Source organism: Gastrolobium bilobum, unplaced genomic scaffold (assembly GCF_033153095.1).
Source record: "Gastrolobium bilobum isolate Gb01-03AN ecotype WA unplaced genomic scaffold, APGP_CSIRO_Gbil_v1 utg10243, whole genome shotgun sequence".
Taxonomy (NCBI): domain Eukaryota; kingdom Viridiplantae; phylum Streptophyta; class Magnoliopsida; order Fabales; family Fabaceae; genus Gastrolobium; species Gastrolobium bilobum.
In genome coordinates, this window is record NW_026900118.1 from 118146 (window position 1) to 132155 (window position 14010).

At 34.3% G+C, this 14010-nt stretch overlaps 2 protein-coding genes across 3 annotated transcripts; both read right to left on the minus strand.

Annotated features, from left to right (window-relative positions):
- Nucleotides 1-567: 567 nt before the first annotated feature.
- On the minus strand, nt 568-4810 carry LOC133295387 (probable ethylene response sensor 1). 2 transcript variants are annotated; one of them, XM_061494215.1, is made up of 6 exons: nt 4573-4810; nt 3282-4190; nt 2243-2611; nt 1867-2133; nt 1480-1607; nt 568-1118 (listed from the first exon to the last, which is right to left on the minus strand). In XM_061494215.1, exons 2-6 carry the CDS (start codon nt 4188-4190, stop codon nt 881-883), a joined length of 1911 nt encoding a protein of 636 aa, XP_061350199.1. In that variant the 5' UTR covers nt 4573-4810; the 3' UTR covers nt 568-880. The 2 variants fall into 2 exon arrangements, with proteins under 2 accessions (XP_061350199.1, XP_061350198.1); XM_061494214.1 differs by having other exon boundaries at nt 3282-4199; nt 4573-4809.
- Nucleotides 4811-7073: 2263 nt separating this feature from the next.
- On the minus strand, nt 7074-12681 carry LOC133295392 (fumarate hydratase 1, mitochondrial-like). Its single transcript, XM_061494220.1, has 17 exons — nt 12593-12681; nt 12387-12504; nt 11676-11825; nt 11246-11356; nt 10982-11065; nt 9839-9937; nt 8982-9032; nt 8843-8892; nt 8566-8647; nt 8343-8437; nt 8183-8249; nt 7994-8044; nt 7764-7859; nt 7545-7643; nt 7409-7438; nt 7263-7328; nt 7074-7160 (listed from the first exon to the last, which is right to left on the minus strand). Exons 1-17 carry the CDS (start codon nt 12679-12681, stop codon nt 7074-7076), a joined length of 1425 nt encoding a protein of 474 aa, XP_061350204.1.
- Between the last annotated feature and the right edge of the window lie 1329 nt (nt 12682-14010).

Below are 14010 nucleotides of genomic sequence, written 5' to 3' on the forward strand. Positions count from 1 at the left end.
ATTATTCTCTAACAGTGATATTAAATAGGAATATGGTTTGTACAAAATATACCTACATCATTTTTCCATTTTGCCTATTTGAGATTAAAAAAAAAACAGTAAATATGTTGGAATTTGTGTGTATGTGTTTTTAAATTATCTAAAAAAGTAATGTAAAAATTATGCAATGAAAATAGTATGATATTTCATTTATTCAATTAGAATAATGCTTTTGAAATATCATTATTGTATACACAGCAATGTTGAATGTTCTTGCAATTAGGTATTTGCTGTGGGCTTTGCTAGTCCCATGACAAGTAGCCTCTTCCTTCCTTTGAAAACTTCCTTTTAATTTATGCTTTTTGTTCCCGTAACACAAGAAGGGTTAGAAGTGGTAAAATTTTGTCAATGTTTCAACTAATTTTCCTCCATTTTTAGGTCTCTAAAATCAATTAACATCATATACTCCGAATCAATATTCTGTACTAATGCATCTTGATACACCCACAATTGAACTGTCTCGTTTATTTACTAAAGCTGCTAATCACTAGCCTCTTCAACCTCAAAGTTCCAATAACTAATTCACGCTGATAGAGCAAAGTTGTCATTGTGAAAGTGTCATCTCCATAAACCAAAAGCCACGGGCCAACACTAACAATGCGATTGAAATCAAAATAAGTAATGGAGATCTCTAAATTCTGTTTCTATGTATCGCAAACTAGTACGGCATGACATAGTAATCCTAATCTATATCTGCTAACTGCAAATTATACAATTTGCCATATGCAAAATAACAATAAATTTACATACAGTTGTGATAGGAAGGGTACCATTTTGGTCTCAAAGGCGAAACAAAATGACCTGATCCAATTCCATGGATGCAATTTTGGTGTTCAGGATTTTAGAGACTTCTTTGATAGCGTCGATTAGAAAAGCCTAGCTCATCATTATCTTGGACAAAGGACTTACATCCAATTAGGTCTACACTTCCGCTGTATGCTTGGCTTCTGTTAGCAACTTGGTGCCCTGACAAATCTGGATTGCCAAAAAACCCAAGTTTGACAATGAATGTAGTTGTGGTTCCTCTATCAAGGCCCTCACTCTCAATCCATATGTGACCTCCCATGAGATTTACAAATCTGATTCAATTTTGAAGAGGAGAGTCATTAACTTAAAGTAATGAAAAATCTACTGTATAAAGGATTTTGATACTCTAAAGTGCACCCTGCACGTGGTAACCACTCAAGCAAAAAATTGAAGTAGGTTTTAAGAAATTCATAGTTTGTTATCAATGGTTAGCAACTTTGCACTTTACTCTCTAGAGTGCACTGTGCACTCCAGAAGATCTTGATCCCTATATATATTCAATAGCATTAGCATCCCTTTAGAGTGAGCGTAAAAACGGTGTCTCATAAGGTAATGAACACCAGATTTACTCTGAAACGAGAGAAGCTCTTTGCAAAGTCAAAGTAGTTTTAGAACGTAGGATTTTGCTTCTACCTTTTACAAATGGCAAGCCCAAGACCAGCACCACTGCTAGGTCGAGCGGGTATGCTCCGGGACTGAGCAAATTTGGTAAAGAGATGTGGAATATCTTGTGGGAGAATGCCACATCCAGAATCCTTAACCTGCACAAAAGAGGGATCCGAGGGTAAACAAATAAGGAGATGGCAAGGAATAAACAGATTAGTTTCAAACAGAGACAATATTGACAAAAACAAGATAGGCAGATGTATCTTGGCATATTCCTAACCATTCCCCATGATATTTAATTTTTTAGATACCCAAAGCATTCAATCACATTAGAATCTGGTTATAAAACATAAGGAATGGTTCCACAACTTAATACATAACAAATTAAGACTATTAAAACTCAGATATTCAAACCTGTACTCGCATGTAGAAATGGCCATCACTTGATACTGGATGAAACTCAGGAGGTCGCCAATCCTGTAAAGATTCTGGTTTTGCAACAGATGCTCTTATAGAAACATAGCCTTCTTTAGTGAATTTAACAGCATTTCCCACAACATTTAAAAGAGTTTGGATAAGTCGTTCTTCATCGCCAATGGCAAAAATAGGCAGGTCAGGGGCCAGAATTAAAGTCATAGGCAATTTCTTCACAGATGCTATAGGCTTAATTAATTTAATGACCTACACTCAAGAATTAAGATAGAAAAGAGGAAAGCATTAAGTTCTGGACAAGATAAGCAATAATGTTACAGCTGTTTCAAAGCATGAGGAGAAGATTGATAGGAATTACCTCTCCCAAAACCCCATGAAGGTTGAATTTTCCCATTTCTAATTCAAGGCTACCATCTTCCAGTTTAGAAAGATCCAGGACATCATTGATAAGTGTTGCCAAAACGTTACTACTCTTTAATACTGTTTCTATCATAACCCTCTGCTCAGGAGTAAGTTCAGTCTCCAGGAGAAGTGATGACAACGCTATAATTGCATGCATTGGTGTCCTCATTTCATGATTCATGACGGCAAGAAAATCATTGCGAGCATGAATTGCTATCTCTGCCTCCCGTCGAGCTAAATCTAAAGCAAGATTCTGCTCCATGAGTTGATCACGGGCTCTCATAGACTCCTCCAAAATAGCAGCATGGGAAAGCGCAACTGCTACCTGTTTGGAAACGAGAAATGAATCCAGCATGCAGAGGAATAGGCCCAGAAATTTCCTACTTAACAGTATTACAACTATGTTCCCACATTTGAGGTCAATATAAAGAAAATAAATGCCTATACAACACTTGAAAATGGCTGTCAATTCTGAAATGGGAATTGAGGCACTATATCTATCGTTACAAAACCAAATCCCAAACACTGTTAACAAGGTCAATTAGTCAAGTTCGAAAATGAGCTTTCCTGTAAAGCATACAATGGAACAAAAATCAACATATAGGTTAGTTATGAAGAGAGGAAATTTATGCAAGACAAAACAGCGAAAAAAATAACTCAACCTCTTGTCTCGACAGATGCTATCAGATGTTAGCATGAGCTTGTTTACACCTTTTCAATTCTCCAAATAGGATTATTTACTAAATTTACCAACATGAGATATAAATTTGAAAAATAACCTATAAAGTCCCGCCATGTGATATTTGGAGGCAAAGCCAATGGTTGATTGCCATTCCTATTTCTTTTATGCTCTACCCTACAGTTCAATACTACAATGAGTACGACTGTTAACCTTGATCAATTAACTTATGGGCAAGCAATAAACGAATATTCAATTAAAAACAAGAACACAAGAAAAATGACAGCCAAAAAGAGAAATGAAATCTGAAATGGACCTGATCTGCAACAACATCAACCAGTTCCAATTCATGGTCTCGCCATTTTCTAGCACTGTCAGTAGGGAGGATCAGAACCATGATTGCATAGCTTTTAGCCGAAAGATCAGGCCAATCATTAATTTGGAAGTTGGAGAGATGTAAAAGAGGCACCCGAACAGCAACAATTTCGGGTGACACATATTTTCCCACAAGAGGTCTGATCCTTGCCAGCGGGCATGTGTGAGGTATTCTTATTGTTCGAGGACTACTAAAGACTTCATTGACAATAGGAAGATTTGTTGGGACAGTAGACCCAACTTGTACCTGGTAGCTCAAAGTATGTGAAAGTAGCAGATTCAAACTACTTCTTGATGGCATCCACAGAGCACATTCCTCCAAGCCCAAAGTCCTACCCAGCTCAACAAGGGTAGTTTTGAGAATGGTATCCCTATCAAGTGTGCTCCTAATTTCATGAGTCAACATTCTAACATGCCTTCCTGTTTCTTCTTGAGTAAGAATAAGCCCCATCTCCCTGTCAAGCTCTTCAGCCTTGTTCTTAAGGAACATCTCGCGAGTCTTGACACTCAACAGGTCAGGGATAATGTGGACAAGCATAAGCGCGGTCGCGCAGGACACAATAGCACATGATAACTTGGCAATTGTCATCACCACAGCAACAGTTTTGGAGTGGGTGGAGAATGTCCACAAGTTTATGAAATGAGTTGCTCCACAAAGAATAATGAAAGCCCCAAACTGCATAAGCACCCATCTATAAGGGAAGAAAGCCGATTTGTGAACAAAATAGATCAGCTCCACAGGAATGGAGAAATATGCAAGTGCAATAAGCACATCCGAGATATACTGATATTTCACAAGAAGCTCATCCGGTGGCCACTGTGTGTCGATGCAATCACACGACTCCATCATCTACAAACCCTATGATTATAAAATTATGAATATGAATAGATCTGTCACCAACGACATACACTATTTCACAAAGTTATACATATATGCATTCTATTCTATCACAGCCATGTACACAATTTCAAAATCAACATCAACCAGAGAGAGCGCTCATAACTATATAAATCCAAATTAAGCTATGAATCTAAACATATGAGTTCAGAGACAAAACCGAATATCTTTCAAATAAAATAATAGCATACAATATATTTAATTGACAAATGATTATGGTCGTACAAATCTCTCCAGAAGCGAATGTTTAACTGAATAAACAATTGTATTATAGCATGAGTGGATCTTAAGTTAAACTAAAGAGTACGGAATAGAAAGTGACGACAGTGATTACCAAGAAGAAGAAATCAGAAGGCAGAAGATCATGCCCAGAGAGTTGCGCTCGGATGATCAGAGCCGTTCATTTATCAACAAGAAGAAGACGAAGGAGGAGGATGAGTAAAGTTTAATCGATTCAGACATGATTCGCGCGTGCGTGGACTCTTACACCGCCACCCTCCTCCTCCTCTTTACTTTTTCGTTTTACTCCAAATTTAAGTAAACTAACTACTAAGGCATTCAATTAAAATTTTAAGATATGAGATAAGATAAGGGGACCTTACTCTTTATTATATAGAGGTAATAAATAATGTTTGAGAAAGGAAAAGAGAAATAAGGGTTTTATAAGAGTTATATGGTAGGAAAAATGATTGTGTTATGCTATAAAGATCCGTTTTGCGTGCCGAAATTTTTTTTTTGCTGTGAGTCCCACAAAATATTGTGTATGCAGGAAATTTTTTGTGATCATGTTAAACTGTATAACAAAGAGATTAATTTAGTTCACGTGCTCTAACTTTCATGCAAAACTGTGGGCTCAGGTTACGAGAGAGGTCTCAGTTTTTAATTGACAAGTTCTGATTTCTTTTGTTAATTAGCTTTGTTTAATAGAATGCTGGGCGGTGGTCACGTATTAAATTGGAGTTTTTCTTGTTATGAATGGTTCATTAAATACTGTTTAATCGAATTATACTCTTATTTTGAGTTTAGTTAGGAATTAAAATCCCGATAGGGTGGTTGCTTTAATACTTTTGGTGGAATAGAATTCATTTAAAGAGCACACTGAAATGGGAGATGCGTAACATTATGATGAAGTATGTAAAAGCATAAACGTCGTTAGATTTCTTTCCCCGCAAAAAAAGGTTAGAATATATTAAAGAGGGAAACAAGTTAATATTCAAAGCAAAGATGTGAGTTGAAAAGTGAGAGAGAAGATCCATCGCCTCGTTCTCCGAACCTCAGAATGTTAGCCAATGTTCGATGTATTTCAGTGATTGTGATATCTCCTCTTGCATTAGACATCGCTTGGCATCACATAACCAATGGCCGGAGGTCAGAAAATGCAAATTAGTTGATCTATTAAATAAGTAGGGTACTGGTGGAATTTTTTTTTCTTTCCTTTTCTTTAATTTTTCTTCTTCCATGTTTCACCATTTTTTTTTTAATTTATTGTTTGTCATTTTAAATGACATAAATTATGTCATTTTAAAGGAAAGATAGACACGGAAAAACAGAAATCATGAGAGAGAGTAAATGGTTATTTTTAATTTAAAATTCAATTTTTTTTTTTTTGTGCCTGTTTCTCTTTTGAAATGACATAATTTTAAATCATTTAAGATGAAAAACATTTGTTACTTTTTTGTGTGGGTAATTTTCATGTTCCACCATTTATCGTTTAGTCGTTTAGGACAAAACATTACTGTATATGCGGATACATTTAACACAGCAAATAAAACAAAAGAACAATCGGATTTGATTAGGATGATATTGCTAACTTCTTTGACTAGAAAATAGGATATTGCACTTATTTTTTTTTTTAAATTATATTCATTTTCCTTTCGTTATTATTTTTAAAAAATACTTTATATATAATATGTAAAGAGCGAATTTAAAGTAGTGATAAAACTAACTAGCAAAAAAAAAAAGTAGTGATAAAACTGATTATTTGTGATGTAAATCTCTTCAAATCCAGAAAACAGACCCTCACCCATACTCAGTGCGGAGTGATTTTTCTACTTCATGTATAATCTGTATATAAAAATAATAAAGAAATGTATAATTTTTTATGAAAAAAATCAAAGTATAAAAACAACACAGAAAATAAGATAAGTAAGGGCTTCTTTTCTAAACAAAAAAATAATATAAATATAATTAATTATAACTTCAGAAGAGATCAGTATAATTATCCTCAAAGAATATAATCAGTAGTACTGTTGTCTCTTATATCAAGCAATATATTTTATAATACGTCAGGACATGAAAAGAGGATGCTAGAAGAAACTAATAAGGGGTTAATTTAGAAATTAAACAACCTTTAAGCGATGTACGGATAAAAAAATATCTGGGACCATTCCAGCACTAAAAACGAGTATGGTGAAGAATTTTAAAAATTGTGAGGTTCAAAATTCGACCCGGTTATTATAAAAAATTATAGGCTTCTTTAATTCTGCCATACATTGTCTATGCAAAACAGAACTGGGTAACAACTAATAATAACAACTAATAACTCCAGAAAGGCAAGAAATCACTAGAAAAACAAAAATATAATGGAATGACAAGAAATCGAATATTGCCCCCTTAATATGGACCAGTAAATTTCTGCAATACATTGTCTCGTTACATATTCTGAGAAGCTTTTTCCGTCGAGAATATCAACTTAGGAAGTCAATTATTATTTACTTTATTGCAATTTCTCAATTTAAAGAAAAGGGTACGATTCAAAAATACAACTCCAATAATGTAGCTGATATGGAGATAAGGAATTACAAGAAGGACTAAACATTATATGCTAGTCATTAATTAATCAGTTGGGCCAATCATTTTCTCAGGCACCACAAGATTGTCGAAATCTTCGGAGCTCAGTACTCCAAGCTTCAATGCAGCTTCCTACACAATCATTTCAATTTCGATATTTCAGCCAAAATTTATTGGACATTCCCGAACAGCACATAGAAATCATAGGAAACAAAAAGAACAAGGCACCATCACCTTAAGAGTAGTCCCCTCTTTGTGGGCTGTCTTGGCAACTGCTGCTGCCTTGTCATACCCAATTTTCTGTTACAGATAATTTATATTTTAGTTTCAAAAGAATGTGAAATTTAGGAAGTCACATGATTAGACGAGTGGAAACTTACTGGGTTCAAGGCTGTGACGAGCATTAGTGACTGCAAGGTAAATTAAAAGTGAAACAACAGTGTACATTAGCTTATAGGGATCATACATTAATTTGGCATCATGTGAGATTTGATTTCAAGTAAGTCATCAACTCACCTCATGCAGTAATTTTGAAATTCTTTCCCTATTAGCTTGAATACCTCTTACACAATTCTTTTCGAAGGAAGCAGATGAATCTCCCAGCAGTCTCAGTGACTATCAGAATAAAAATAGTGATTTAAGTACATCTTTTAGGTAATGTAGTAGGATACATTATTCCACATTGCATAAATTTATAATCAACAACATAAGAAAAACAACGGATATAAATCATACCCGCAGGAGACAACTGGCAATCATTGGCTTGTACACATTGAGCTCAAAATGACCATTTGATCCACCCACTGTGATCGCAACATTGTTTCCCATAACCTGAAATAAGTGAATCATAACATAGAATTCAAAATGCATGACTTTATTACAGTTGTAGAAACATTTGGCTAATCAGTACTCTATTAGTCATAACATTAAAATATTTTAGTAAAATGAAAAAAATTGATGTCTACCTGTGCACAAACCATTGTCAAAGCCTCACACTGGGTAGGGTTAACCTTCCCCTGAAACAGAATAAGATTGTGGCTTAGATTCAAATCCTAATTGAAAGACAAATAAAATAATAAACTATAGCAAGTAACAAGAAAACAGCTTGTTTATGTAACAAACAAATATTCATTTAATTAGCATAAGGTTCTTACGGGCATTATACTGCTTCCTGGTTCGTTTTCAGGAAGAATGAGTTCCCCAAGGCCGCAACGGGGACCACTATAATAGGATAGCAATGAAAGAATATGAATAATTTTCTAAAATAGAAATGCAATTTATCAGACATTGTCACATAATTAACTATTAACCTACCTCCCTAATAACCGTATATCATTAGCAATCTTCATTAAAGAAGCCACAACTGTGTTGAGGGCTCCACTGGTTTCAACAAAAGCATCATGGGCAGCCTGCAAAAGGAGAATATCAGCATGCTACATGTGATGCAAGATTAATGGAATTGAAGCTAGCATAATGAAAAATAACATATGAACAAATTAAAGACAAGGAAAATAAATAAAAGTTTAAAGTAACAAACCAAGGCCTCAAACTTATTTTCTGCCGTGACAAAAGGCAGATTTGTTTCCTCAGCTACTGCTGCTGCTATCTTAACATCGAACCTGAATACCATCCAGAAATTACCACTGCTTAACCAAATTTATTTCTTTAAGAAGTTAAATCACAAATGTTTTCTTCTGCCTAAATATTTTGGTAGACATCAAATACCAAGGTACAAAAACAAAACAATACACTGAAAGGTTACAAAAGGAAAATAAAAAAAGAAGAACCATTTAGCTATAAAAAAGCATACGCACCCTTTCTTTGTGTTCAATCCAGTCCCGACAGCCGTACCACCCTGGGCAAGCTGATAAAGCAACATACTCAGTCAGAACTCCAAAAGCAAATGAATGACGAAGAACAATTTAGTTAATGTTTGTAGTTAAAGTGTCTAACCTGGTACATGCGCGGCAAAGTACGAATCACTCGATCAATACCGTACTTCACCTACCGATTAAAGGAAAAAATAATGAGAAATCAAATCAACGAGTGCATTTTCAGCATACCGGAACTAAATATTCTCTTTGTCAAAAATGAAAAAAAAAAGGATACGGGTAAAAATAAACATAAAAAACAAAAAGAGTCAGCAAATTTTACTATGCAAAAAGCAAATAAAAAAATTATTCGTGTTTTCTAAAAAATTCGAAATGGACCCCGAATAATTTTTTTTATTTGCTAAGAACTAAAGCGGGTATAGTAAAAATTGCTGAGGATCGAAAATGATATTTACTCAAACAAGAATAGTATAAAAGTGTTATTTTTTATTATACTCAATAAAAAATAAATCGAGTAGAAAATATTTTCCAAATCAACCCCCCATAATCTGTCAAATGCATTCACCAATGACAAATTTAATTCCCTATAAATATTCCTAAAATAAAGTTTATTATTTTGTGTTCTTTTATTTGTCCTTTAATTAATAATTATATATTATTGACAAATTATTTATAAATAAAACTTCAAAAAATATAATGTAATTGCAAATTATTGAAAAATAAAGAAAGGAAGAAATTTTATTGGGAAGAGGGATAGAAAAAGAGAGAGGATAAAGTGAGTAAACTATGTACAATTATGTTTTGAAAGAGTGATTTAATATCCTAGATTTATTTTAACTTAATACTATATAATTATATGTATTATTTTTTATAAAATAACACCTTCTTTACAATATATGTGTAAAATTAGAATTTAAAATACATAAATTACAATAAACCGAATACACAACAGCATAAGCCACACGAAAGCAAGCTTACTTGTGTAGCATACCCACTAAACTCCTGTCCAAGAGTCAAAGGCGTTGCATCTTGAGTATGAGTGCGTCCAATCTTGACAATATCTTTGAACTCAGTTGCCTGGTAATTTTTAAAATAAAAATAAAAATAAATTAATACTGATAAAACAAAGACAATGATAAATGCCCTTGTTAGGAACCTTGGGATACACCACCAAGGTTCTTAACAGCCCTTAAAACAAAAAAGAAATTACAAAGCCAATTGCGTTCAGTTTATAAAATTCCGTCGTAGCGGCCAAGAGAAATAAAGATTTTATCAAAGTTAAAAGGTCTCTGACATGTTTCCTGTCACAATAACTCATTAGTCATTTGCAAATGCAAGTTGCAAACTTGACAGACCAAAAGGAAAATCTAGAAAAAGAGGCAGAGAAAAACCACAAGCTCAGTATAGGACTAGATAAATTTGTCACGCAAGAATGCAAGCACGGGACCCTTCGGTTGACAATTTTAGTACTGGTTTCGTAAAATGGCCAAAATAATCGTAAGATAAACAGACAAAACCGAACAACATATTAAACCGTCACAATTTTGACATTTATATCACATATTATGTCTGGTCTAATGCAAATTATTCATAATCCCCTCTAACTACACGAGTTAGCATGAGGGGGACTATAATAGTATAATACATCCATAATAGTATAATACATCCAATATAATATAAGTTGTAAGGTTGTTAGACATAATCAAGTGTTAGTAGTGATGAAATTTCACATTGATTAAAAAATATTCCAAGTGAGTATCATATAAGTGCAAAAAAGACCCATACAACTTAAGTCTCAAGGTTTTGGATTGAGATATGGTGTCGGCTCACTTATTGTGAGTTGTCATTTCTCCTATATGTGGATGTATTCTTTGCAAAGGGTTTTAGGCTCCCTTATACCATTATTAACTCTGGTACTAGAGCCAAATGGTCGAGTTGGGCTGAATATTTGGACATGATTATACAATTGAAATAGATTAGTGTGATTCCAATACGTAAAGAGAAAAGACTTCGCATATTGTGATTTATTATTTGGCCTATTGGTGGATGTATCCCTACCAAAGGGTTTTGAACTCCCCTATGCCATTCTTGACTAAAGTACCTACTAGCTAGAATTCAAACCTTGCCGTTTAGTGTAGTATATAAGGTATCCAAGCTGGGGATTAGTGTTGAGTTCATTTCCATTGCGGCTGCAATGTGCATTACCTAGAAAGAGTGAAACAAATGCATATAAAAAATAAATTAGTATTTTAAGCAACAAGATAAAAACAGTTGGTAAAGAAAGTATAAGAAAAAGATTACTAGGAATCGTGCTACATAGATAGCAGGCCAATTTAATAAGAAATTTCTGAAGATGAAATTGCAAAAGATATACGAAAGGCTTACAGTTGGGAAGGTATCATTAGAAGATTGTGCTTTATTAACATGGTCATTTGGATGCACAAACTTCTCACCACGCTTATGGCCAAGAATCTCTGATGCTCTGTTTGCAATAACCTGAAATGTTCAACACAAACTTTCCTTTTTAACAACAGTTCACTACAGTGATCAAATGGAAGGAAGGGTGATGTAAGTCAAATTATCCCCTTAGTATGGACAAAACATAATTTGGAAACATATTACTTCAGAAATAGTCCCTGAAAAAAATTAAATGGATTCTCAAGTCTTTAGTATAATTATCTAGAATATATAATGAAGATGAATGTTTATTATCACAAGTCCACTAAACTAAGATCCTTAACGTGTGGCGTTATATTTTTGTAGACAGGAGTTTTAGGTTTGATGCAGAGAAGAAATAACAGTATCAAGTACTAACCTCATTAGCATTCATGTTACTTTGAGTGCCACTACCAGTTTGCCATACAACAAGAGGAAAATGGTCATTTAGTGTTCCCTCGGCTACTTCTTGTGCTGCTTGCATTATTGCTTTCCCAATGCTGGGATCAAGACCATGCTCCATGTTCACCTGCATTACAACAACAATTGAGTAATTGAATGAAGATGATAATCGTTGTAGTATGATGGAATTTAAATCCAAAAGCACCTTTAAAACAGACAATTTATGTTGAAATCCACCACGAAAATAACTAATAATAATTAGTTTTTGGAAAAATTATTTGTGTAAGATATAAACTTATCTCTTTATAGTTATGTATTCCAGAAAATACATATATAATTATAGGAAAAAAGAATTCTTATGTTGTAGGAGAGCTCCCTTCTCATGAGAGTTCGTTTTGCGTGCAATAATTTTTTTTGTTTTCTTTATTTTTTATGTGTGGGCCCCACCGTAAATTTGAGTGTGTAGGAGATTTCTTCCTCTCCAATAGTTTGTATCCTTTTAGGTGATTTACACAAAGTATGATCGGTTATACTTTGTGTAAATTTGAAAAGTTATTTTTTTTTTCTTCCCAGTTACATCGTTGATGTGTAAAGTGAACGTAAAATTCATATTTTTAAAAATCGCGATTCCCCGATAAAAAAAATTATCCTCTACCAAAACGCCCCTTAGTTTTTTTTTTTTTAAAACCTTAGCAGCGCATTTCTTCAAGATGCCGAAGGCGCGAATAATGGGTTCCGGCATGCGTTCACGGGGGCCACCGATATCGAAGTTTTGCAACGATCTCTGAGTTTGTGCTCCCCATAATCTAACGGTACAGAAAAAACAAGAGAGTTAAATCAAAGAAAAAAAAGGATGGAGAAGGAAGCATAAAGGAAAAAGGATAACAAACGAACTTGTCGGAGGGAACTTGAATGGGTCCAAATGTATCTCTTTCTTCCCTAAAGGATGTGGAAGATGTAGCAAAACGCAAGGCTGAGGCCATCGTGTTAAGGTCGATGCTGATGCTGCATGAAGTTGTCTTTCTATTACATATATATAACCATAATTTGTATCACAATTCATAGACAAGCCGTGAGCCATGCCTTCAAATATATAATATTTTTTATTATTTTCTTTTCTTTTTCGTTACCATTGCTGCAAATCATGCTTACATGAATGTCATGCTCTCATATGCACGCACGAGCTAGTGAGATCGCTTTCTTTGAATTACAGCCATTTGTCATCACACCCTCGCGCTTGATGTGGTTGATTTGTATGTTCCGCTCCGGTCTTATAATCATTAATAGTTTGAGCACTCATAATTCGCCAATTGCATTCTGCAGACTAAAGAGACCAAGCCATTTCCAATTTCCCATCCCTTTGACTTTTGTGTATTCCCCACATCTCAGGCTCACCCTTTGACCTTTACTCCCACTGGCCGTTTTCATTTCTTAACACTCTTGAAGTTGATCATCTTCTGATAATGAAGAATATGGTCTTGTCAAAGCCTCTCCAAGACGAAAATAAATAATATAAACCGTGCGTGTGTCGCAACGTTTTTTTATGCTCCGTGCAAGCTTGTATAGATGCACCTTACAACATATGATACTATATATCTTTTCAAATTATCTTACGACAAAGAAATAGGGTGTTAGGTGGGTTGTACATACAACCGTATACAAGGGCTCTCTCTCTTCTCTTGGAGAAATTCTTGGTATGCGTCACCAAAAGCAGGCAAACAAACACAAAATTTAAGTCGGTCATTCATATCCTCGTTGGCAGTGTGGTCAAAGTGTGTGTGTCGCAACGTTTTTTTTGTGCTCCGTGCAAGCTTGCGTACATAGATATGCCTTGCAATTAGGAGTGTTAATGAGTCGAGTCGAGCCAAATTTTGCTCTTAAAAGACTAAGCTTGTATTTAAATGGGTCAGCCTGACCAAGCATGTTACCTGTTATAAATATAATTATTATCTTATTTATAAAAAAAAAGTCTGGTTTAACCTGTTAGCCTGTTTTAAAAAAATAAGACAATAAAAATTTATCCAAATATAATATATAATCAATAACACTAGTAATTCCATAAATATTCATAAATTCAAGGTATATCCAAACAACATAATATAGAACAAAATCATTCAAAAACTTTGTTTAACCAATAAAATGGGATGAAATTGATTGAGGAGAAAGAGAGGGCTATTAAGTGTAGTATAAAAAATAAAAATAAAATAAAAAGTAATATACTAGGTCGGCCTGAGAGGCGCTAAGGCCGAGCTTTTGAATTGGAGCCTGAGGCCTTTTTATTAAACGAGCTTTTATACAAGTTCAAGCCACCA